Source organism: Platalea leucorodia (genome assembly GCF_965183815.1).
Source record: "Platalea leucorodia genome assembly, chromosome: 5".
Lineage (NCBI taxonomy): Eukaryota > Metazoa > Chordata > Aves > Pelecaniformes > Threskiornithidae > Platalea > Platalea leucorodia.
In genome coordinates, this window is record NC_138827.1 from 96709055 (window position 1) to 96734716 (window position 25662).

General features: G+C 36.9%; 1 protein-coding gene across 1 annotated transcript in view; it reads right to left on the reverse strand.

The window, feature by feature from the left end:
* LRP1B (LDL receptor related protein 1B) overlaps window positions 1-25662 on the reverse strand; it is a gene marked incomplete at both ends in the record, with an annotated part of 755097 nt that overhangs the window by 279246 nt on the left and 450189 nt on the right. The window contains 6 exons of the mRNA XM_082312062.1: window positions 4652-4841; window positions 8233-8452; window positions 11413-11593; window positions 20086-20322; window positions 21770-21913; window positions 23938-24109. Of these exons, the coding sequence (XP_082168188.1) occupies window positions 4652-4841; window positions 8233-8452; window positions 11413-11593; window positions 20086-20322; window positions 21770-21913; window positions 23938-24109 (1144 nt within the window). The remainder of the gene's footprint in view (window positions 1-4651; window positions 4842-8232; window positions 8453-11412; window positions 11594-20085; window positions 20323-21769; window positions 21914-23937; window positions 24110-25662) is intronic.

The following is a 25662-nucleotide window of genomic DNA, read 5'->3' on the forward strand; positions in this document are numbered from 1 at the left end:
CTGCATGTTTTAGACTAGGACCTAAAACACTGTACAAAAATCAACTCTTTTATTATGTCTATGCTCACCGAAACCCAAATAATATTAACAAAACATTAAAAGAGTAAGAGATGTATTTGCATCTAAATCTCGGAAAACCTCATATACACCACCACCTCAGGAAAAAGTAGCCTTGAAACTCTCTACATCTTTACAGGGACACCTATTATTCAAATCAAAGGATGTCAGTAATGCAATGATTTAGGAAGATATCAGAAGCTGCCAAATCAAACAAACCACAATAAAATCTTCAAAACTGAATCCAAAATTATAGAGCACAAGTCAAGGAGAATTGCAATTTTTTAATTAAAGAATATACATTAGTTTGTCAGATCACTAAAAAAAGGAGTAGGCTATCGAACAAAAGATTATTTAAGACAAATATAGAAAACACTTTGAAACCCATGATGATTCTGAAGCCCAATAAAATCAAAATTAAAACACTAGATCAAAGTCAACTGGTGCATCTTGAAGATGAAGGTTCCTACTTTACCTCATAATTGGGATGACAACCTACAGTAGAGTGGGTTACTTGCTAAATAAGTTATAAAAGAGGATGAAAACAAGGAAAATACCAAGTACCAAGAGTTAAAGCCACAAGATCCCAGATAAATAGGTTCATAAAGTGAGCTTTAAGGGAGTCTTGAGCCTGAAGGTGCAATGTGACCTTCAGTCCCGTCAGTCTTGCTGAAGAGACTCTTAGGCCAAAATGTCTCCTGAAATGCAGTACAACAAAAAGCTTAAGTCTCTTTACTGAATAAGCTGTGGAACTCATTTAGCTACCAAGTATTTATGAAATTAAATTTCCTTGACTGGTTTTCATAACAGCTATTTTATATGGGTGTTCTTAAAATATTCCCAAAATTTTGAAACTACTTTCAAAGCTATTATCATAGTTTTCACATTTTTTGCTAGCTTTTAAAACAGCTGCTGCTCTGCCACTTGTACATGATTAAATTAGACTGATTCCATTTTTGCTAAAAATTAGGCAGAGCTAAAACAAGATAGTTGCAGCTCAGTCATTGTTCTCAGAAAAAAAATTACGTAAACCATATGCATTTGTTTAATCGTCTCATTTAAAAGATACTGTGAAGTATTTATCATTGCTTAGAAATTATTGAACTTCTATGTTTTCATGAGTATTCATTTATGTTTGTACCTTTCCGTAAACCTAACATCAAGTACTGCTAAAATTGCGTAAGCCTACTTTTAGCATCATACGACACATATGAAGAGCAGCAGCCTAGGGCTCAAGCAGCTCTTCTTTGCAATCTGAGGAGTTAAAATATCAACTGATTTCAAAAGAGGCTATTTTAACTGCTGTAAACGGACTTACACAAGAATTACTTACATGTGAATAGCAATCTTCCTTTTCATAGCAGTGGAAATACCCGCAGGCCTTGGCAGTTTCATATGCTGTAAATCCAACTCCTGTAATTACTATGCTTCCCACCACCCCATTTTTTAAGGTATTCCTGATGCATACAGACCCAAAGACTATGCCTAAGAAAGTAAGATGAATTCTAATCTCTGAAAGCAAGAAAAAAAACGTTCCTCTGCAAGAGGATCATACCTCATGAGATACAAAGACAGTGAAAAGCACCTCTTCTTAAGGAGATACCAAAAGAAGCTTAATGTCCCTACCCATAGTCCTAAGCAAAGCAGGATTGGCACAGTCAAGTATCCTGTAAAAGATCTCCTAAATGAAAATGCCAGTCTCAATTCAACTATGCCAAAATTAATTGACATGGTTTCTGCTTGTGCAGACAGTGACAACAACGACAGCATCAAAACAGTAACCACAAAATATCAGAGCCAAATGTTTGTAAGATACGTGTGCATAAGCTATAAAATATAACTCATATCATAAAATGAACTACTATAGTTTTCTCTGTACCACATGATTAAGCCTTGATCTTGCTCTTTTAGAATAAATACACACACACACACACGCACGCAATTAGTTTCACTTTCTTTAAAATAAATGCTTATGCTCCTTTGGGAACAATGCAAGATCTGCCTCACTGAGCATGACAAAAAGTAAAGATCCTAAAGGCTGCAGAGTTAGCTTACAAAATTCCAACTGCAATTTCAAACAAAGAATGCATTAATGAGCCAAATTCTCCTTCTCAAGATTTAAGCTCATTCAGCTAAGAATGTCTAAGAGGTAATATTTTAGTCTTCTATCTCTGGTGCTAGCTTATTTGGAAGCTAACAGCAATTGCATTCATTTTTAAGTTTCCATTTTTTCTAAAAATAAAGGACCCTTCTGAGTAATGAATAAAACAGGAGAAGTACTAAGTATTTAAAGCAATCACCACATCCTCTCTTAGCAGACACAGTTCAAATTATTCTGAAATTTGGCCAACCTAAGGGTAGATTTGGGGGCAGATTTTGCCTCGAAAAAAAAACCCAAACCCAACAAAAAACCCAAACACGCTATGTTTTTACATGACTTTGGAAGTGAGAGTCCCTGAAAAGAATCTGTGATAAGAGACGAACTGTTACAATGACCTTGACATACTACAGTTTGGTTTAGGTATTGAAAATTTAGATATTACAATATCAGAAAGGAGACATTTTCAGTATTGCCTGCATACTCATAAAACCAATTACAAGTTGGCTGCCTGGACCTCAGCACTCCATAATCAAGTATTAATCTCAATGGCTTTCCCTAAGAAAGCCTATCTGGACACATAAAAATATAATTCAGCAGAAAAGGGAAAACTTCATATTAACTGGCCGTAAAGAAAATCACTAACCTTTTCAGTAAGGCCTCAGCTGGTTAAGTGAGACATTGTAAAACGTGGTTTTCCCAAGGAAAAACAAACTGGAAGACGTACTTTTAGATAGAGAATAAGTCTTTGTCTTCTCCAAAGAATATTAACTACATATCTAAGTCTTCAAATATAGTAAATTTTAAAATGAAACATAAAATTAAACAACCCTATACATGCATATATTACATGCCAAGTATTTTGCTTATACACATATGCACTTTCCATTTTGTACTTTAGCACCATTTTGAAAACTGAACTGTTTCTTCCCTTTGTAAATCACCAGCTGTTTTTTTGCTGGACAGAAAAAAAATGGTAAGATTAGACAGAAGAAAAACAATAAAAAAATACTTAGTATGTGTGGTATATAAAACCTCTGAAATAAACCTATGCAAAATATTTAACCAGTACATATAGGGAAAATATTCACTATATTTTATTTTCATAGATACGTGTATCATTTTTGTATACACACAGAGAAATGTATCTATACCTATAACAAATACAAAGGCTGAGTATTTTCTCTGTATCTATGAGTGCCAAATATTTTTTCTAATGTTTTGATTCTATCCGCTTTGTACTAGTATTATCAGTTGCTCTCTAAGCCCTTCATTGACTACAAATAACAGAGACACAGTGAAATCTTCCAAGCACTACGAACATACATGAACAAGACACTGTACCCACATCCAGATCTGAAGGTGATGATACCGTGAAAATAAAATTGGGCTTTATGCACAGTGACAAAGTACTTGTAGTACTTCAAACAAACAAACAAACAAAGAAAACCCCAAACCCACTGTTTTAAGCAGCACAGTTTGACATTGTATCTGTATAAGCAGCATTTGGATAAATGGTGAAATTTCCATTTTGTTACTTTTCTAGTTCATGTACAGAATCAAATGTAGCAGGACTGCCAACACCTTAGTGTCTCCGATTTTCTATAGGAACCGTTGAAATGTTCTACTTCTACATGCCAAAACTGATGATCTGTAGAGATTAATGAGACCCACAGACATTAATATTTAATATGGTCGTTTTTTAAACAGTATTTTATTTATACTAATTCCTGATGTTCAGTTTTATGTTTGGTACCAGACGTTAACTAGAACTGTTTTCATTAAAGAGAGCAAATATTCAACAACTCATCTGAACGCTGCATGCAGTAAATGGACTCCAAAGTTTTCTTCAGTAAAATAAATTTGTAAATTTACCTGTATAGTAGCAATTGCATTTTCTAATCTCCATCCATGCAAACCTATGGCCTTTATCTCATTTCTCTACTGATATAAGTAACAACAATTATGGATTTTTTTTCCACTACTCTCTAAGGCCACTTGCTCTGATTCTGTGTAACAGCACCACATACTTTCTGGAGATTAAGTCATGCGGTGCTGGTGTAGACCAAGATGGGGGAGAAAATTACAAAAAGGAAAAGACAGACAGGATCTATGATCCTATTTAAGAAAAGGTAAATGCAATAATATATTTTATGGCTATGAGCCAATGTGTATATATTATCTATTCTATTTTATCCTTTCACAGTATCTCTTTGACACACAAGAAGAATGGCAATAAAAGCAGTGTAAATACATGGAAGAAATTCAGACAGGTATAATACTATGATTCACTTTTTAGTAAGTATGAGATGATCAATTTCAACATCAATGGATTGAAACATTTGAAAGTATCTTGCTCATGTCATGAATCATACTCTTTTTCCTATTGTTGTTCATCTAGTCACCTCAAAATACTAGGGAACTGCCAGGGAAAATATCCTTTTATAACAGACCTTTGGAAAAATCATATGTTTTATAACCTTATATGTTTTATACCTTGCTGTTTACGTGGATCATAAATCTGGAGCCCAAACAAAGGTGGTCTCTCACTTCTTAACAGTGTCACATTCCTTGTGAGCAGATCCAACTGGAAAATTGACCCATTCATATAATCTGTCCAGTAAATATAATTTCCATGATGCGATAGTCCAAAAGGATGATTCAAATCTTTTCCATTGTAGACTACCTGCAATTAATTAGTGGTAGGTGAGCATTAGCAAGGGCAAAATAATAAGTAATTTTTCTTAGCATACACTGCAGAGAACATAAAACAGGAAATAGGAAAACTGAAATAAGCACTGTGCCCAAATATAATGATTTAATGCAATAAAACCAAATACAGAGTGTAAAGCCGTTCTATGTGTCAGCATCAGTATCTAACGTCAAAACTTCATATAAATTCATTTTAAGTGTCCCCTGTCAGATAATGCAGAGGAATGTAGGTAACCATGCAATCATTATGGTCAGTAAATATCTACCTTCTTCCCTAGCAAGGAACTTTGAGTATCTGTCAAGTATATCAAACATCAGCTTCTTTTAAAGCAAAGAATAGTGTGTACGAGTTGCTTATTTTTGTTGAAGTGTGAAGTAAGTGCAGAGATTGCTTATTCATTTCTGTGAACTTCCTCTCTAGTTTCAGTTGTGGTAACTTAAAAAAAAACAAAACAAAACAAAACAAACAAAAAAATCAAACAAAAAGACATGCCACAGTTTGTTCCCAAAATAAGACAAACTTTCTTCCATGCACCTTCTACTTCTGGTTTATTAATTCATACATAAAACTACAAATTACACCCCAAATCTTGTCTTTGTTTTATTGGCCACAGAAGTGTTCTAAACCAGTGTCATTTACTATAGCTCCAGTTTCAGGACTCCTTCAAAAGAACTGCAACTACCAGTACACAAGAGCTGTCTGATAAAGAGGAACGGTTTAAAAATATTTTCAATCCCTATAGAATGAAACCAAAACTTTAAAAGGAGTCTAAACTTGCCATCAAGTAAATTACAGTAATTAGAATTATTTACTTTAAAAAGACATAGAAAACTGCAGAACTCTAAATCATCTACTTTTGGGAGCCCTGCCTTTATACTTCATCATAGCAGCTGCAGTTTGGAATGACTAAGTTCCACTCTTCTCCTGCTGGCTGGGGTCCTTGCTTGAACCAATGCCCAACAGTGTATTTCTATCTTGCCTCTAGAAGGAGAAAAGCAGTTCATCAGATGCCCTACTGTCCTGGTTTCAGCTGGGATAGAGTTAATTTTCGTCTTGGTAGCCGGTATGGGGCTGTGTTTTGGGTTTAGGATGAGAACAATGTCGAGGATACACTGATGCTTTTGTTCTTGCTAAGTAGTGCTAAGCTGTCTCTAAATAGGTGCTAAGTGGCGCTCACACTGGTCAAGGCCTTTTCAGCTTCTCCTGCTCTGCCGGGGGCACAAGAAGCTGGGAGGGGGCACAGCCGGGGGGGGGCTGACCCAGACTGGCCAAAGGGCTATTCCATACCATATGACATCATGCTCAGTATATAAGCTGGGGGAAGAAGAAGGAAGGGGGGACATTGGGTATGATGGTGTTTGTCCTCCCAAGTAACCATTACGCGTGATGGAGCCCTGCTTTCCTGGAGATGGCTGAACACCTGCCTGCCGATGGGAAGTAGTGAATGAATTCCTTGTTTTGTTTTGTTTGCGTGCACGGTTTTTGCTTTGCCTATTTAACTGTTCTAATTTATTTTACTTCAATTATTAAACTGTTCTTATCTCAACCCACGAGTTTCCTCCCTTTTACCCTTCCGATTCTCTCCCCATCCCACTGGTGGGGAGTGAGCGAGCAGCTGCGTGGTGCTTAGTTGCTGGCTGGGGTTAAACCACGACACCTACCTTGTCCCTATTTAGATACACAAACCCAAGAGAACAAGGAGATAAAGCCCACTAAAATACAGCTACTATGAGGTGACAAACATCACCCCCTTTTGCCCTTCAAATTTTGTCTTTGGGCTTGGAATTCTTTTGGTCAGAACTCCTCATCTCGGTTAACTGCTTTTGATCAAAATTAATCTATCAGTCAATCATCCACCACCTACTGGTGGAATTTATTAGGACTTCCACACCCTGTAAAATCTTCACTATACTGACACTTCAAAAATTAAAGATGCTATTGACCCAGTTATATTTTGGCCAAAATATCCGATAATAAAGAACAAATTATTCAGCATCAAAAGCAAGTACCTTTTAGTTATTTTTGGCTACAGAAGTTTCATTCGAATGGCTATGCATTTTATTTAAATCACAGGATTACAGAAAAACACTTCTCAAAAGAACTGAACCATTCTGTGACACACTTCAAAATAAAACCTATAAAGACAGGTGCTTCTTATTCACCAGTTCTGGTGGGAGGCAAAAACAGCAAACCCAGCAGTTCTCACTAGCAATCCATGTGTAATCCATGGCAGCTGCATTTAACCTTCCTAGACCTGTTCTGTCCAGGAACTTTTCAGGAAGTCTAGCATCGCTAGCAGACCTAAGGATCTTTAATTAAAAAATGTCTTTCTGCCAATGTGCTTACCCTCCTCCCCTCCCCATTACAGGACCATAATGGATTTGGAGCAAAAGTAGAAGCGCTAAATGTAAATCCCAACCTCACCATTGTGACAAACTGCAACGCTACAGCATTAGTACAGGCTTAACAACAGATCACTCAGTATAAAGGATTTTAAAAGCAACATTAAAGCAATATGAGCTTGGTCAGGGATGAGTTCCAGGGAGGACTGTGTCTACAGCTACTACTTTCAGTAGTAGAGATCTGCATATTGGTCCTATCAAGGCCATCACACAGAGGGAATCATGAGTGAAGGATAAATGAGAAGTCACAAGACACGTACATTTTGTGTACATCCTCCCGCCGAAGGACTTAATGCCTGCCATTCTCAATTAATAGTAAAGTTTCAGTTGTCAGGGTACTAATTTTATGAAGCAGATGCCAAACCTTCCCCAAATTATCAGACTCCAGCCTAAGTGTTAACCATTTTCCAGATGTCTATTCTGCACTTGTTACTTCTACAAAACAACACAGAACTTCTATACAGACTTATATCTAGCTAGTATAGCCATTGGTAACAGCTAAAACAATCTCTCTCCGTCTTTGACTGCACTTGTTGAGTGTTTCCCCTCTGCATATTACCACAAATGATCAAACAGGGCACTAAGATTCATCAAAAGCAGCTTATCCAGTGAAGTTAAATGAAAGCCTCTTTCTGGCAGAGCCAAAAGAAGGTTTTTTTTTTTCCTACTGAAAATCTCTTTGTAGCTTTGTGGCTCAATCAAAATGTAACTCATTGTCACATGAGAAAATGAGATTAAAAAAAAAAAAATCAACTTTTGTGTCACTTTCTAAAGATGAAAATTTTAAGCTGTATTATAGTCTCCTACAGGAGACTGCCAACATCGCTTGTTTCAACAGAGATGACGCTGGACATGCCGCAAGGTTATGCAGACTTTAAAAAGCTTGAAAAGTATTTTTAACATAACAATAAAAGCCAGAGAAAAAGCATGCCTGTGGCAAAACAGCAGTATTTTTCTTTTACCTTTCTCTCAGTTCCATTCAAAAATATCCTTTCAATGTGATCATAATAGGCGTCACACCAGTATAACACATTGGCATGATAGTCCAGAGTCAAACCATTGGGCCATAGCATCTTAGATGTTACAAAAATCTGCCGACTGTAGCCATCCATCCATGCCTTCTCAATTCTTCCCACACTGTCATCTATTTCATCTTCTTCCCAGTCTGTCCAATACATCCAGCTATGAAATTATAAAAACGAACATTTAGATACCATTTTAATCATCTGAATTATACTGTAGGCTTTTAGCAGAAGTTCATAACAATATATCCACAAGCCAGAGACATTTTGAATTTTGCATGTTTCTTTCCACTGCTATTTCTATATTTACTTTTCCTATGTACTGGATGCTGCTGAAATGACACTTAGGGTGTTTTGCTCATATTGTAATTAATTACATGAATACCAAATGGGCTAACTGACATGAGAAGAGAAATAATTGTTTAAGACCTTATTTACCACAACTATGATTTTTTTTTTTCCTAAAACCAGCAATTTTATTGACTTTGTCACAAAGTTCAAACTTTTACTGGTTTGGGTTTTTTTTTTTTGTTGTTTTTTGTTTGTTTGTTTGTTTGTTTTTTGGCCAAGTGTAGTTTGCCTTTATGATGCAAATCTGCTTTTTATGATGCTTAATACTATCAAAAAAGCTGCAATATATGAATTAATTGCACTCTAGTTTAATAGCTACAGGATAACCTTGACATTCTGTGAACTTCACATCCCACATGAAAGCAGCTAAATTACTCAAAAAACTATTATGAGCACTCTGTCCCTCACAAAAATTTTTAGAAAGATAGATGGCTACAAAAAATTTTTGAAAAATAGCTGGTAGGCAATTTTAGCATAGTTTTATGGTTTATAGTGCGGCAATACAGATAACCAAAACAACTCTGAAAAATAAGTACCTATGCTACCTATGGAAAAATTAAGCACACATTTTAGTAAGTAATCTAAAAGTATTAGCTCAGATGAGTTCTCTGAGGCATTCTCTACTGCATGCTACAGAACACACCCTATGTTTCTTTTTTTTGTTTTTCCTTATTGAATTAATCCGATTATCATGTTTTATTACAGAATTTGCTGGTGACAACTCTGATTTCAACAATTTAAAACACACAACTTGAACTTATATAAAAGCAGAAGGTAGCAAATATGCTAAGAAACACCAATTTTCTCTTTTTTCTCACTTTTTTTCCCCCCCCAAAGGAAAAACAGGTTCATGGAAAGAAACGCATAGAAGCCTGTGTGTAATGTATGAAGCGTCTAAACTGCATTTCAGATCATATGACACACAGCCACATTAATATGCTGAAAACATTTACTAGATAGTAGACATTTACTTTTAAAGTCAAATCTAGGAATTCAATTATTAAGCATTAAATAGAGGAAAAATATCATATGGATCTGAAATGGATCCTACTTGTTAAAGTTGTCACGATTTATTTGGTATTTTTGTGTTACCTTTGATTTCACTAGATTTACATTTCTAAAGTTATACAAATTTCTGAAATAAGTTGTGTGAACCTAACCCACTTAACCTGTCTGTACTTTGAAGAATAAAGTCCTGAAATTTAAATTCTGAATTTACAAAGAATGAAATACTGAAGTGAAAACCAGTTTTGTTATCAAATCTGTGTAAATGATGCCAAATCTACTGGTCAAAAATTCTATTCAAACACACTTTTATGTATAAGCATAATTTCATATTTTTTTAATATAAGAAATTGAAAAAGATAAAGAAAAAATTGCACCATCATTACACAGGTTTATAGATATGCAAATGTACCTTTTTTGTTTCTTTCCTGTCTCTTCCAAGTCACCTGCCAGAAGGTTGTTTTGGATTCTTTTAATATTTTTGTAAATGTATGCTAAGAACATCAACCAATTTTTGATCCATGTGGCTTATAAAATTCATTGCATGTTTGACTCAAACAACCCTAGGTTTAATCACAGAATTATAAAACCTGCATATACCCTAAAGCTCAGGCAGAGATGCAGGTCGGTATGGTATTTATTTTATTGGAAGACAAAATATGTTTTCCAAATATTTACATGACTGCTCAACAGCAATTACTGAGCTTTTCTCCATTAACATTTTGTCTGTACTTATTCTAGTTATCATGTCATAAGCTAAAACATGCTTATAGTAACAGACCTTTACATTAATGTGCTTTAATTGTATCTCAAAATGCAGTTAATGCTTCTATATTGGTTAAATCAAGACTAATATTTTCTAAATATAATTAAAATGCCATAATAAATGCTATCCCTCAGGAAAAGCTTCCATGAGAAGTATAATCATGAAAGGCACGTTATTTTATTAGAGAAGTGTTTTATATAATAGCCCTTTTCAGACAATACATCTTCATACACTATTTCCTGTGCCATGCATTTACTGAGCTGGAAAATTTAACAAAGTAATTGTAGGTATGGTTATGGTTTGTGGTCTGATTTTACATCCTTACTATCTGACCTTAATTAATTGTAGCCTTTCCACAGTCACTTCCATTCCTCAAAGGACAAGCTCAAAAGTGAAAACCTGATAATGTAAATACATTCTTCTACTAGGAAAACAGCAATCAATCCAGCCACACTAGAATTACCTGTCTACATCATTCTCCAGTGACAATTCCCTGAATAAATGTAACTGAATTTTTAGGTAAACCACAACTATACCACACTAATATAATGTTCTTTTTATTATGCAGCCTATCACAATTAATTATGCTAGTAAGTAATGAAAAGCACCTGTCTCATTTAGTTTCGTAAACCAATGTGTACAAGGATATGGTTATAATTATCTTCAGAAATTGAGACTTACAAAGAGAGAAATAAAGGAGAGTATTATAAAGTTCACTTAGTATTAAAAATGCATACAGGTCTGATACACTCAATTTGTTTGAGAAAAAAGGTGAATCACATTCAAATTAACTTGACATAGGTTCAATAATGTCTGGGCATACACATTCTTCTGAAGGCTTCAGGCAAGAATGCTGGACAGGAATTACAGGTATTATAGACTACCGTAGAATTACAGACAACCACATGACTCTACAAACCCCATCCTAAGTAAAATTCAATCCTGTATTTATACTATAAAGACATGTATTAAACAACATAAATTAGTCTACTTCATACCCATTGACAGGATCAACAACAATTCCTCTAGGGTGGGACATGTCTCCCTCCAACAAAGTTTTTCTACTCTGAGCAGCTTTTTCCAGTCTGGCTACAGCAATCGTTTTCCTGTGGCCATCGTTTGTCCAATAAAGATTATTTCCAATCCAGTCCACTGCTATGCCTTCTACATTATCAAGATCTGTTGAGAGAGAGAAGACAGTAATAAGAGACTAATATTATATGTTTATGTTCTAACATTATCCATTAGTATAAACAGTGGACAATATATGGTCCATATAGCTAAATTAGATTATTTCCTTGAATCTGAATTATATTTGCTGTGTCTGTCCGAATTAGTCTTTGCTGAAAACACCCTACAAAAGACAAAGACTGGTTATAAAACTTGCGTATTAAACCATAAGGCACCATATGTTAACCATAGCTGGCTCTGGGCAAATCACTATTTAACAAAACCCTACTTAATTTTAACCCTACGTAGGAATATCACTCAAGTCAAGAACAGCTTCCAGGATTAGCTCTAGTACTCTCAATTACCTTGCTTTTACTCAAATCACAAGTTTCATTCTTATTAAAAAATAAGCAAAACGGGCATTCAATTTACATTTGTTCCATTGTCCCTTGACCTTGCAAAACATGTAAGCAAGAACGTCACAACAGACCGAGTTATTCTCCACAGCTAGGTACATGAGCAAACTATTAACACAGTAAGCAAGGCATGAGCAAAGAGCAATGCTACACTGAATGTACCAATGGGCTCAGGAGTTTGACAGCCGTAGGGCTCCATCCAGAACCAAAATGAGTCAATAATGTTCATTCCATACAGTGTGAAGCTTTCCCCATTTGAGTAGTAGTAAAACAATTCCCCAAGCAACAAGTTTTTCCTCAAGCTTACCCAACAGCCTGTAACATTAACTGAGCTCTGCCCTCTCTCACATGATCCCAATTCCTTAACTTAAGGTCTCTAAAAGGTTTTCCACCTCTCTTCATCATACCCTTCCCCTTTTCTTTCAGAAAGATCTCAAATTCCAAGTGCACGGGGTGGGATATGGAGAATTTCCAGTCATTCTCTCCTGGCCTTTGTAGCATTGTGAAGGTCGGGGCACTACCCGACTTCAGCCATCACCCTGTGCCACGCAGCCGATCTCACACCAGCCCTCCGGCACGGTCCTCCCACTGCGGTCACTCCTCACCTCCGGGATGAGCCCGCCATTTGTCAGGCGATACCAGAGGGAAGTTAACACTGAGGAGAGCGATGGAGCCTGGGCCACAGCACTGGTGACCACCACATTTCTGGTCCCTCTCCCTCACCTGTAAACTCGCTCTAGCAGCCCAAGCACCTGCCACTTGCTACCCTCTTTTCCCCAGTCTCTCCAAGGAGTATTTCTCTGGGCAGGATGGAGCCACTGCTCCATGTACCCCTCCATCAGCTGACGCCAAAGCCCTCCCGAGCACAGGGGAGTGCTTACAAGTGGCACAGGCCCAAACTCCCCCGAGCTGCGCCGGCAGCGGTTCAGCTCGCACCCTGTAACAGGGCCGGTTCAGCCCCGGTGGCCGCTGCTACCTCCAAGCGAGGGCCTATGCCCGCCTTGGAGCACTCGCCCACAGCCCTGTTAGCGGGCCGTTACCACAGCTCAGCCCTCCAGGTCGACTCCCCGGCTCAGCTCGGCGGCCCCAGCCCCTCCTGAGGAGCCCGGTTTGGCACACACAGCCGCCTCTCCACGCCGCTTCCCCGGCAGCCCCGGCCCCGCAGCACCCACAAACCCCTGACACAGGCACCAGCCCTCAGGCTGCCCGTTTCCTCAGGGGTGGCTGGGACCAGTCCTGAGCAGCCCTGGGCAGCTGGCAACCAAAACATGGCACCCAGCAGCGGCGCCTGACAGAGGCCCGAGGGGCAGGTTACCAGCTGCTGCCTCCCACCGCCTTCCTAAAGCTGAGGAAGCCGTGTTTGCTTGTCTCAGTACCCTTTCTGAGGTGAAACTTGGGGTGGAAATGCTCATTTTACTGTTACCTTGTTTGGTATCTTCTCACAGGTAGCCAGGGCGTGCGCCTGGATTAAAAAAGATATTGGGTTAACAGCATAATAGCTGTGACTCCAGTGTTTCCACTGAGCCTGAAAATTCACAGCACCGAACTGGTGCCTCCCTTTGCTGTGATAAAAATGAAGGTCAGTATGGCTGCAAAGGTAAAAAAAAAACAAAACCAAAACAAAACACCAAAAAAACAAAAACCCAAACAAAAACCAAGCAAAAAACCACCCTGAAAAACCCTCTTCCTTACTACAACGCTTCTTGACAACATGGATTGTATTACTTGTTCATCATACTTGAATATGCAATCCTACAGTACAATTTCATGACAGGAATCATCAAGACTTTAAAAAAGGACTGTAAATTGCTTTTTCTGTTCACATTTACACCAGTAATGCCATCTAGCCCCAAGGTTTCATCAGATTCATGCTTTCTCACCATTGTTGACATCACTTTCTGATCAATGCTGGAGTTTTTTGAAAGATTTTCTCACAGCAAACATGATGCAGAGAGATTTTTATCACAATGCACATAACAAATTCATGCATTACCATCTTTTAAGAAATGCCGATATGTCAAAATCACTGATCCTACTTAAATCCTGCTTACTATTTGAACTTAAAACCAACTGTTTACTATTTAATCTGTGCTGCCAGACACATGTAATTTAACTGTCAGCTTTCCAGACAACAACTTCGCATGAACTCCTGAAGCACAGACTTGGGACACTTCAAGTTGTTTTCAGAGTCATTTTTACTGCAAGGGCATCATGCATTGGTGCTGTGTTGCCATCGTCTAAACCTTCCCTCAGATTTCTCCACCAAGATGCGTCCCCACCATAAAATCAGCAAGTACTAATGGAAAGATCTTACTCACTAAAATCCATAACTTCAGTGTATCTATAATTTTTTTGCAACCCATCAGATTTGTTTTCCTTGGGACAAACTCTTCACCTATAATATCTTTTAGACCTCAAATACCTTTATTAACTATGACTCTAATAATCTAATTCTGTACAAGAAACCAGTAAAATTCTTTCTGATGGATGGGAATGCAAAGCTCTTTTACCAGGTCACACTCTACATAACTTTAGTGCAGTACAGAAAACTTTCCGCTTACTATAACCCATAGATAACACGGTATGTCATCAACCATACACTAAGATATAATATGACAGTTTTACCCAATAAATGAAATATTGGGCTTTTTATACACTTGGATGCAATAACAGCATCTATAAAAGGTGCTGTTACAATCTCAATAGCATTGGAACATGAGAAATTACTTCACAGCTTCTTTGTTGAACAATGTTTTTTAGTGACTGCAATACCACCATATTCCCTATCAAATTAGCAGAGCTATAATGTTTTCAAATACCTTGTTATTGCAAAATGTTTCATTTTTTGTTAATTTTATAACTATTTCCTTTTTAATAAAAGCAAAATGCATTTAAATATAATGTTGAAGTATATTATGATATAAACTTGCACTGTATACTAAACGTTAAAAATAACAAGGATGCCCTTATTAAAAGAGATACCTCAGTATGTTTTCAATGTTTAAAAATAGAAAATTAAAAGAAGCTGGTGGCTACTCAAAGTCATAGCATGACAGCCACGTAATATTTTTAAAACTGCTTTTTTCCCTTATCAGTATCCTCTGTCTGGGGACAATGGCAGTGGACAAACAGCACAGATGAATAAAGATAAATATGCAAATGAGGTCGTTTTTTTAACATGAAAGAAATTCTTGTCAATAACATCGAATTATATGTGAAAGTAATTGAGAAATGAGTTTACTTGTCTTGGAGAAGTTAATGAGGTCTAGAGTAGTTCAGAATTCAAAATAGAGGTTCTAGCTTTAATGCTGTCTATAATTCCAAGTGTGTAATCATCCTATCCCATGCATATTGATTATGTTAAATTAAACACTTGTGGAGATGTATGTATGTTTGCATATAAAACTGTGATGTATTTTACACTTGCTAGGTTTCGTTTGTTACTTTTTTTCTTTAACCCTTGAACTGCAAAGTACAATCTACCAACTGCAGTGACCTGGACAGTAACAGGAATTAAGGGTAACATCTCCAGCAGCCATTTTTAAATGTGTACTTCTTTGAACATGGGAACAATTGAAGCCTGACTACCTCTGTATTGATGTGTTCCTTTGTTTTTTTGACTACTTCGCAGAAGAACAATGAAATTTTTTCTTCTCTTCCATTATAATTCCATTTCACAATTTCTGTGTTCACATTGCTATGCCCAGCTGCAGAAATCAATAAAATAAGATTGAACTTGCAAATCATCGGTCCTTGATATCTCCTCTCCTTATTTTTACAATATTTTAGGATTTTAATTATAGTTGGACCTCTGCCCTATATATCAAATTAAGTTGAAATCATGCTGAAGGTCCAAAAGATATTACAGAGAGACAAAATACCCACCACAGTATCAACTAAGCCTTGTTCACATAAGAAACTAGACCTAAATTTAGTAAATCGGTTATCCTCTGAGACACAATATGAGAAAATTATGGGGGGGGAAGATTGGCATATGCTGAGGGGTTTTCCAAAATGTGTTTAACATTTTCATCCCTATTTCTGATACACCTAAACATCACTATGCTTTTGGGGAACTATTTTTCCTTGTGATCTAAAAAGCTTGAAGGAAGCAATGGTGTCAAAATTCACTCTCCAGATGGAGGATATGAAGAACAGTATCATGATATACCTAACCCAGCAACCACCTAGTCTGACAAGAATCATCCAGTCAAAGGACAGAACAACCGTGGATCAGTCCGAGTGGGTGAGATCAGTGCCAGCAGCTCACCCAGCCTTCCCAGGCTGATGGACACTGCCAGTTTTATTTGTCGTCTCTCAGTGCCTTTGCTACATTCTTTTAAAAAAGCAATGTCAGAGTCAGCTGGAACTCTCCCAAAGTGGGAAAGCGCGGCCTTTGGTCTTGGAGTGATCAAGTATGTTGAGAAGAGAGAAGTGCAAAGTATGGTAGGGAAAAGAAGAGAGCATCTCACCAAGGACCTGGGAGCCCAAGGCTGACAGAGAAAGACTGCTGAACAGAACAGGCAACAAAGACGAGCTTCAGGAGTGAAAGAAAAGTCCTTTAGGGCTTGGAGGGGTTTTACTCAGCAGATTTTACTCAAGGAAACACTGACATGACTAAGATCAAGCTTGAGGACAAGGAGTGATTTGTTCAAAACCCATTTTATTTTTATCATGTCTGACCTAGACATTTTGGGTTAAACACAGTTTTTATGCTAATAAGGTCAGCTTTTTAATGAAAATGTTGGGTTTTTTTGCTTCTTCGGGAGACAAAACAGTCCAAATACGGACTGTATTAGGATCAACAGCAAAGTTAAATATTAGATTAGAATTCTGGATACCTCCTAAAATTTACAAGCCTATTGCTCCAGGTCTATTCAATTTCATATAATAGCTACTGTATCTGAGCTACCATGCCTTTTGCGGTAATTTTGGAGCATATTTCTAGAACAAATACAATCTAAGTTAAAAAAAACCTCATGGTAATTAGATATTAAATATATCAGAAAATTTAAAAATAAAGGAGAATTCTACAGCACAATCTTATAGAGACAGTTTGCATTCTTTTTGTGAAGCTTATGGTTTAAATTTCACTTTTGTTTAACTATCTAAAAGCTTTAAGGTGGGCTTCACATCAAGTAATAAACAGGAACAAAATAACAGCCATTCTGGTTAAAATTGATTTGACTCGAGTAAGCCAGGCTTTCTGCAGTAAAGCCCTTTCAACGTAAAAAGGATGAGGTGAATAAAATATCATTTTGATTGTTGTTCACTTGACAATTGAAAAATTAACATTTGTAATTCTGGAAATACTACCAGAATTTTACAGTTAACAGTAGTATATGGGCTCCAAATATACTGAATATAGATACAAGATTTTTAAACCCTCATATTTCTAGAGGCAACAACTTGCCACATTGATTTTAAATATGCAAGAGATTATAAGCACGGTGTGTAATTTGGTACAGAATGGCCTAGCTCATCAGTGTCAGATAGATCATGTACATTAATAGTGCCTAAAATACTAGATTAATGTGAAAACGGGTGAAAAAAAAAAAATTCTTCTATATACCAACCAGCTAAACAGCTTCCAAAGATCTTTACAGACTTATTTAAGCAAAAAGTTAGCCCTTGACCATCTTTGCCAATATTTACAAGTGAATAATATAGCATTTTAAGGCTCACAGCAGCCCCAAACAACATAAGGGGGATGAAGACAAGTAAAAAAACCAAAACCCAGAGTTTGTGTTTATGTTACTTCAATTGAACAATATTTAAATCCTTTTAAAAGTGTCTGGTTTGTTCTATTTTTTTTTATTTAAAACACTGATTTCACATGCAAGTTTGAAACCTTAATTACAGCAATTTCTGTTGCTGGTGAAAGTACACTACTATTGCGGTTGTGCCACCAACTCTAGGGTAGGCCATGCTGTGGGCTGTCAAATAGTTATCAATACGACACAGCAGTTTGTTTCCCTAAGTGAAGAATAAGAAATCACAGCTGAAACTATATGGGAAATCAAACTCCAGCAGCATTAGGTGCTCAGCCTTCTCAATTCCCAGTCAACAGCTTGTAGGATCAGGCTCTCATGTAGGCAAACTGTAATTATCTGAGTTACAGTGTTGTTTGACCTAGCATATCTGTTCTTGCAAAACCTGATAGTCACAAAAAATGACAACTTCTAATCTGAGAAGTGACACCTACCACAGATAGAGTTCCTTAGCAGCATGCTGTTCAGACCGAATATTAAACCACCTCCTGACACACCTGATTTTCTCTAGTAGCCTTCCACTAAGAAACTATTTAATCTGTCCCTGCTGAGTTCTTGAGAGCTGACAACAATAAAAGCTGAGGTGGTATGGCTGGAGGCCATATTAATTTTTTAAATCATGAAAAATACATTAACAAGTGTTCTTTAAGCATACTTTAAAGTTATGAAACTACACCAAGTTCTAAACTAAAAAATGTAAGCTCCTGGGGAAGGACTGGGGGGGGAGAGAATGACAGTGACTTTTTTTTTGGTCTTTGTAAGTATTAGGACCACCAATAATATATCATCAGATAACCCATAACTCTTTTGGTATTGCACTGGTATTTTTGCTGTGTTGTACTTATAAAGAGTAGAAATTCCAGTTAAACATTATTTATAAGAGTCTCTTCAATTTGCTGGTTTGGTATACAAAGTTTATTCATGTTTGATGAGAGTAACCTAAACCTGTCAGACACCTTTCAGCAAGGATGCTCCTTGGTGCTGCCTTGTAATGTCTAAATCTACATACTGTCTGCTCCTTCCTCTACTCCACATTTGGATTTCTTTGTTGTAAAATGAAATGTGGGTTGCTTAGTAAAAGAAAGTCAGCAATGAAATTTCTGTGATTTATATCATCCATTTCCATATTTGCAGCGAAATGAAGAATTACCAGAATGACAGCTGAGTGTTCATTATTTACTACTCAGACAGCTGCCTTTCATTAAGCAATCACCAATATAGGGTAAAGAGCCATCTATTCCTTGCAACTACTGCTGAAGGGATCTTTGTGCAGGCCCCGAGGTCTGTGGAGAGACCTTATACCAAAACAGCACCATATCACTGCAAACTGCAGATAACTTCTCCGAGACAGGTGGATTAAAAACATGCATTATGAATGACAGGGAATGAAAATCCCTGTGCTAAACCAATGGTATTTTAGTTACTTTCACTGTCTCGAGCTTCAATTTACAAGTAAAGATATTAAGCTCTCTGAAGGCCAAGATGAATATTCATACTGCTTATTTTATTGAGTACTAGAAAATAATTACCGTAGAATGGATTTCAACGGAGGCAATTGTTACCTCCCGCTGAAGCAGTCTTTCATGAAAGGGGTCCATAAAAGAAAAAGAAATATGGGTTGACAAACTGGAGGCTTTATCACTGAAAGACCAATGAGTATGAAGAGAGACGATTCTAGACCAGGGAGATTCTGTGAATTGTGGTGGGAGAGGTGGAAACTAGAGAGCTGCTGGTATTTTCTCTCATTGCTATAATAAATGGTACAAACGTCTTAATTAAGGTTCCAAAAATGTTTAGGTCTTCCTGTTGCTTCCACATGTACAATGGAAAACACATCAGGAAAGACAATGCTTTTTTTCTCATGAGTTTGCAAGCACCACAGCAATTCTCACTCTACCAAACTACTTGAATAAGCTCCAGAATCCACACTGTGATACAGGTTGGAGTGAAGAAGTCTTATAAAGTCCACAAGGATATGGGATGGCTCAGTGAACGATTACGAAGAACTACATTACGGATCCATTGTATCTAACTACTGAAAGAATACAGTGGAGATATACGAGTTAGTCACTGGGGGGCATAAGCTTAAATGGACAAAGTAAGAATTTGTTGCTTAAGCAAACTTTACATTTCGCACTCAGGAAAAATAAAGAGGAAGTTGTAAAAAAAGAATTATCTCCAACTCTGTTCGAGGTCTAGTTTGGGTCTGTTTTCCATGGGAGACTTAAATAAAGCTTTAAACTATCTGTAAATGTCAGTTCAGCTTCTCCTAGGTGAGATTCTCTGAATGTCACTATCAGTTAGCTTTGCCTACCATCTTTGAGGATTGTTTCTCGCTCTGTGCCGTCAATTTTCTGTCGTCCAATTAGGAAACTGGTAGTATCAGCAAAGTAAATGTAATTGGTTTCGGCATGGAAGTCCAGAGCACGAGGATTGACCAGGTTTTCTATAGGGATCATGTATTCATCAGATACTTTGGTATTCAGGTCCATTCCCCGTATTATTCCTGGGCGTCCCTTTCCATAAAAAAGAAACAGTTCATTCTTTGGTCCTGCAAAAGAAAGATTACAAACATAAACAACTGATGCTGCCTAATCTTCGTTACAGTGCATAATGTCACTGTTTAATTAACTGGCACAATTAGTGAGGGAGCAGGAGCCTTACTCAATACCAAAAATTAAACTTTCATATATTCCGAAGGTATCTAAACTCAAGAAATCTAGCTAATTACATTACCTTAATTAAAATACAAATTACTTCACTGAGCTGCTTACATCTAATTATTTTTTTTTCTATAAAAGTTCACACTGAAAAGCAATGCGAGATCACAGAATAACTTCGCATCCACTGTGAAATGGACGTATATAGCTTTGTAGGCGTTTAATTTTACAATTCATTAGGATCTACCAGGGTAATGTAGACCATGACTGAAGGAATCATCAAATCTAACAAGACCATAAACTCCAGCAAATATAAAACACCATTTTTTTTTCCACCAGAAGTTTCTCAGAAACAAAGCCGACAAAAGATTACAGTAAATTTCTTTCAAATGGGAAGGAATACAACAAGTCAACACACACTATTCTTTCATACCAAGATACAAAACATGGATACCGGTATGTCCTATTTCTGAGGAGATTTTTTACAATTTAATCAAGTAGGTTAATTACAAATAGCTGAAGCTTAGTAAGGTGATTTTCTTTCCTTGAAGATACTTATAAGTATGCTTACATCCTTAGTACTATCAATATACCTCTTAAAACTCTCTAAGATATATATACTTTTCCTAATGCCTCTCAGGGTTTTTTGTTGGAATTGTTAGTGAAAACCGTTCTGCCTGTGAATTTGACTGTGGTCAAATATATCCATCTACCAGCATCCATAAAAGTATCCAATTGCATGCCTTTCATCTGAACTAAATCGATGCCATTTGATCAAGAAACCAGGCAAAAACAGGTATTCCCCAAAACTTTCGGGACTGTCCTGTTGGCTGTAGGTGACCCACAGATTGTGTATACCTAATGTTAAGTATAACCATAGTTATACAAATCAAACTTGCGTTCACAAAGTATTATGAGAAAAACCTTGCTTGACTTATTCACATGAATGGTCTGCTTCTGAGTTGCAAGTTGATTGTATGGGTGGAAATTAGGCGTGACAAGCTATTTAACAGCATTTCGGTACCTATGTGCTGTGAGAATGCACAGTATATAAAAAAAAGCATACGACTGATTAACTTAAAACCAGTGATAATTTTTAGAATTCTTTAAAGAGCCTCTCAGGTTTAACTTGCCAATTCTATGAACTAAGCCAAATCAAATCATTGTAAGGGAATGAAAGGAGTATATGAACAAAGTGTCAGGTACACGTTGCAAACAAATTTTACCCAAAACCGGTCCATGTGATTTCTGTTGTTATTGATAAGCATGTTAAATAACACCCAGAACTATACCCTGAAATATTAGCGGCTGGCAGACTCTTTGATTTAAATAACATACTTTTGCATGACCTGCCATCACTTCCCAAGACGAAGCCAGTCCTGCAGCGACAAGTCCGTGCTTTGTAGTTGCTGCTGAGCAGACAGATGTGTGAACATCCCCCCGGCATTCCATATGGGTCCACTTCACATGCATGGCTTCGGACTACGGCGAGTAAAAAACAGCACGATTGAAATCCATTTAAAGCAAGATAATTATATGCATCAGCATGTAGAAAGTTTAGACAGGGGGAAAAAAAGGGAATTTGTGTCACAATAAATCTTTCCCCAGAATATAAGTACAAAAGAAGGTGTTTTTTTAAGAAGATACCCAAGCCAGACAAGTAATCCAAAGGGCCATCTTGCGGCTATCAAGCCATACCCTACAGCGTTGTATGCGATCACCCCTGTTTGAATAGGCTCCTGCACAGCGTTTGCCAGGCAGCACTCCCCTGGGACAGCTGACACTTTCCCCTGTTTTTATTTGTTGCTTTGGTTCATTTGGTTGGTTTGTTGCCTTTTTGAGAACAGGGCAAACCCCATGCCAATGCAGTTTGCTATTCATTCAACCCCATTAGACAGCACCTTTCTGGGGCAGATGCCTGCGCAGAAACTAAAGAACAGAACGAGCCTTGTAGCATTTTTCCGTATTTGTACAGTTGGGACATAAATCCAGCTGAAGCAGCCAAAGAATTCCTTTCCCTTGACTTCTGTCTTCAAATGCACAGTTCTAAATTAGCAGACTAATGTATCAACTTATTCTTTTAAACTCTTTAACGTAAATCCGATGAGAAAACAAAAGCTATCTTGCTACCCTACTTTTACTAAGCTGGCATACAACAGGCCAGCAGTATTTTAGCTCAAAAAAATGGTTTTCTCTTCTCTCTCCTTTCCCTCAAGCTTTTTAGCTGTTTTTTAAAAAAAAGTAAGCAAGTGTTTTAAGGTCAATATTGTTAAAGGTATACAGAAACTCTACCAAACTGAGACAGCCTTTACAGCGAACCTTGACAAGCAACAAACATGTCCATTCAAAACAAAAGAAGTAGCAAAGTGAACAAAGGGCAAGAGGAACAGAGTAATCACAGGATGTAATAAAAGATTACACTGTGCTCATGTCTCTCCTCTACTCAACCTCTCTGACTCCCTCAGGGGTACAAGAGGGGGGCCTATAGCAAGGAGAGAGTCTTTGCAACCTTCTTCAGACACTGACATCTGCAAATCAATGCCCTCAGCTATAGGGTGAAAATTAGTTCACCCAGTCCACATCAATTTAGAGTTTGTTACCACTTCAGAAACTTCTCTAAAAGCAGTCAGTCTGTTTAGTAATATTGATGTTGATCATCAGAATTGATGTGTTAGCTTTTCTGTCCGAGCAGTCATGGCAAGGATTTATTGCTAGCAGTCATATCAAAAAACTCTCATAAAGGATCACTGTAAACATTCTGGATCTTGCTGTCTTTGCACAAAGTTCCCACAAATCACGCTGCTGTTCTGAATGCAGAAAGTATGTGATCAGATCCATGATTAGAGTCATACCGGACTATGGACCTCAGAATTTGCTATTTGACATATATATATATATATATATTGAAAATTCTGAGATTATAAAGAGTTTTTCATTCTAGACAAAAATGAAGATTTGCTTCACAAAAGGCAAAGATGATATTTATACAAACCAAGGAAAACTTAACAGCAATTTCCTATCTCACCAGTTGCTGTGCTGGCAGTTAGGCCGGCTAGCTGCCCACGTCTCCATGCTTTTTTGGCAACCCCGAAGACATGGGCTCTCTTGAGGTTTGTAGTCTGTCTGAAAAGCAGGCCCAGAGAAACCAGGAACCTCTGAGGTCGGAGCGCCAAGCGGGTGGACGGTATTGGCCACCTAACAATTTTGAAGGTGTTAAATTCTGAAAGCGTTAAGTGTGTGGTACCAGAAAACTTGCCGACCAGGGTTCTTTGGCGGTTCTCCAAGCTGAATGCTCAGGAAGCAGTTGTGTTAGGAGCTTAGAGACGCAGGAAAACTGGCAGTAAGCACACAGAAAACTGGGCAGATGAAGAAGCAACAGAGACTTTTGCCGCAGTGACAAATTTTCACTGCATCTTCTGATATAATTTGCTGGAAGAACCTTTTTAACCACACATCCACCTAATATCTGGGTTTAGGTTTCCTAGAAAGAGGAATTTTGATCTTACCTGCTGTTTGAGTTCTTTTCTGGTATACACGGATCTCTTTAGCATTGTCAAGTCTAGCAAGAGACTGAACATCCGTGCCATTATATCTGTTTATTTGTAAAATGCTGAGGCTATCGGAATTAAACGTATATAAATAGCTTTCAAATACTGCCAAACCACAAAGATGCCTAATCTGGAAAAGAAAAAAATGATATCGTTATTTTAGCTGAATATTTTAGGTATATCTATGATTTGTAGACATCAAACATTACTGTGAATTGTACATGCTAAACTGTACAAAAGGAATTCTGAGTATGTCGACAAATATTTGTAAATAATAAACACAAACTACGCTACAAGTATAGTTCACATTCCTGTAGTCCAAAGTCTATAACTGGAAAAGCTTTGTGCAAGAAAGGCAGAAAATTAAAAATATTTAGCAATCCAAATGAATTCATCCTCTGAATTTCCCAGTTTCTCTTTTAAATTAACAACTCCTGCACACTTCAAGTGCAACAGCTTATTTTAGTATTAACTAATATTAATTAACTAACAATAGCTAAGCTAAATTAACTAATATTAACTAGCATTAACTAATATAGTAAATATAGATATTTAAAACACAGTTTGTAGGTTGAATTGATGTATTTCTTTATTATGTTATAATCAAGGCAAGGCAAATAGTACAAGATACACCCACTAAATATTTTCTTAATTAAATAAATGAATAAATAAATTCTCTCAGCTATGCTTGTGTTCCTTTTGTGTTGGTGTCTTTGAATATAGTTGTGGTCGCACAGTATTGCTTGTTTCTCAAGAAGTGAATTCCAAAATTGTATTTATCTGTGATGTGTCTGCGTACATTGATTAAAAATTACTTAATGTTAGTTAGTTAGCCAATCACAGCTCGAACATGAAGTGTTTGATAATCTAGCAGTTGTGCTTGATTTATAGATTTAGAAAATGTGAAATCTCTCATTGACAATTTTGAAAGCTGAACAAATTAAACAGAATTTGTTGGCAGACGCTCAGATATTCAGAGGCTGAATATCTTATTAGCTTAATCAATAAATTGTTCACCACAAAGCATTTACTTAGCTCATGTACTCACAAATTCAGACATGCATGACAAAAAAAACCCACCCAAACAAAAAAACCCTGTTGTGCATCAAATATTTCAGTCCTTTCTGGAAATTACCCCCAGTTGGCCAAATCTTGCTATTGTATTCTGCCCTTACCCAGGAAAAAAAATAAAAAATAATTGAGATCAATAGAAGTGTTTGGTTAAGACCCAATAAAAATTCAATCCAATTATAGTAAGATGGAAAAGAAAACAGCCTTGAAAATAATGATGCATCTGTACCAAATTGTTGAATTCTCCTCTGCATTATAATCCTTTCTTCCCTATTTCCATTTGCACTCAGTTAAAAGCTTTATTATTTAACTCCTAGGAGAGCTTTTCTATATTTACACTATTAAAACTATGCGACTCTTTTTACAATATATTTTATAATGACTTAATTATTTGTATTTAATTTATGTATTTGTTGGTTTTTACATCTCATGAAGCTTTCCAGCTATCCTATGCATGAATGGAAATGTTGCTTGCTACAAAGAGTAGTCCTCTGAAAGCCACACAGACCATCAATCATAAAAGCCTGTATCAATTGGAAAGCATGTCTTTTGATACGCTTGTACTTATGAAATAAACTTTAATCCCTAAAATTACTTGAGAATAGTTTTCTG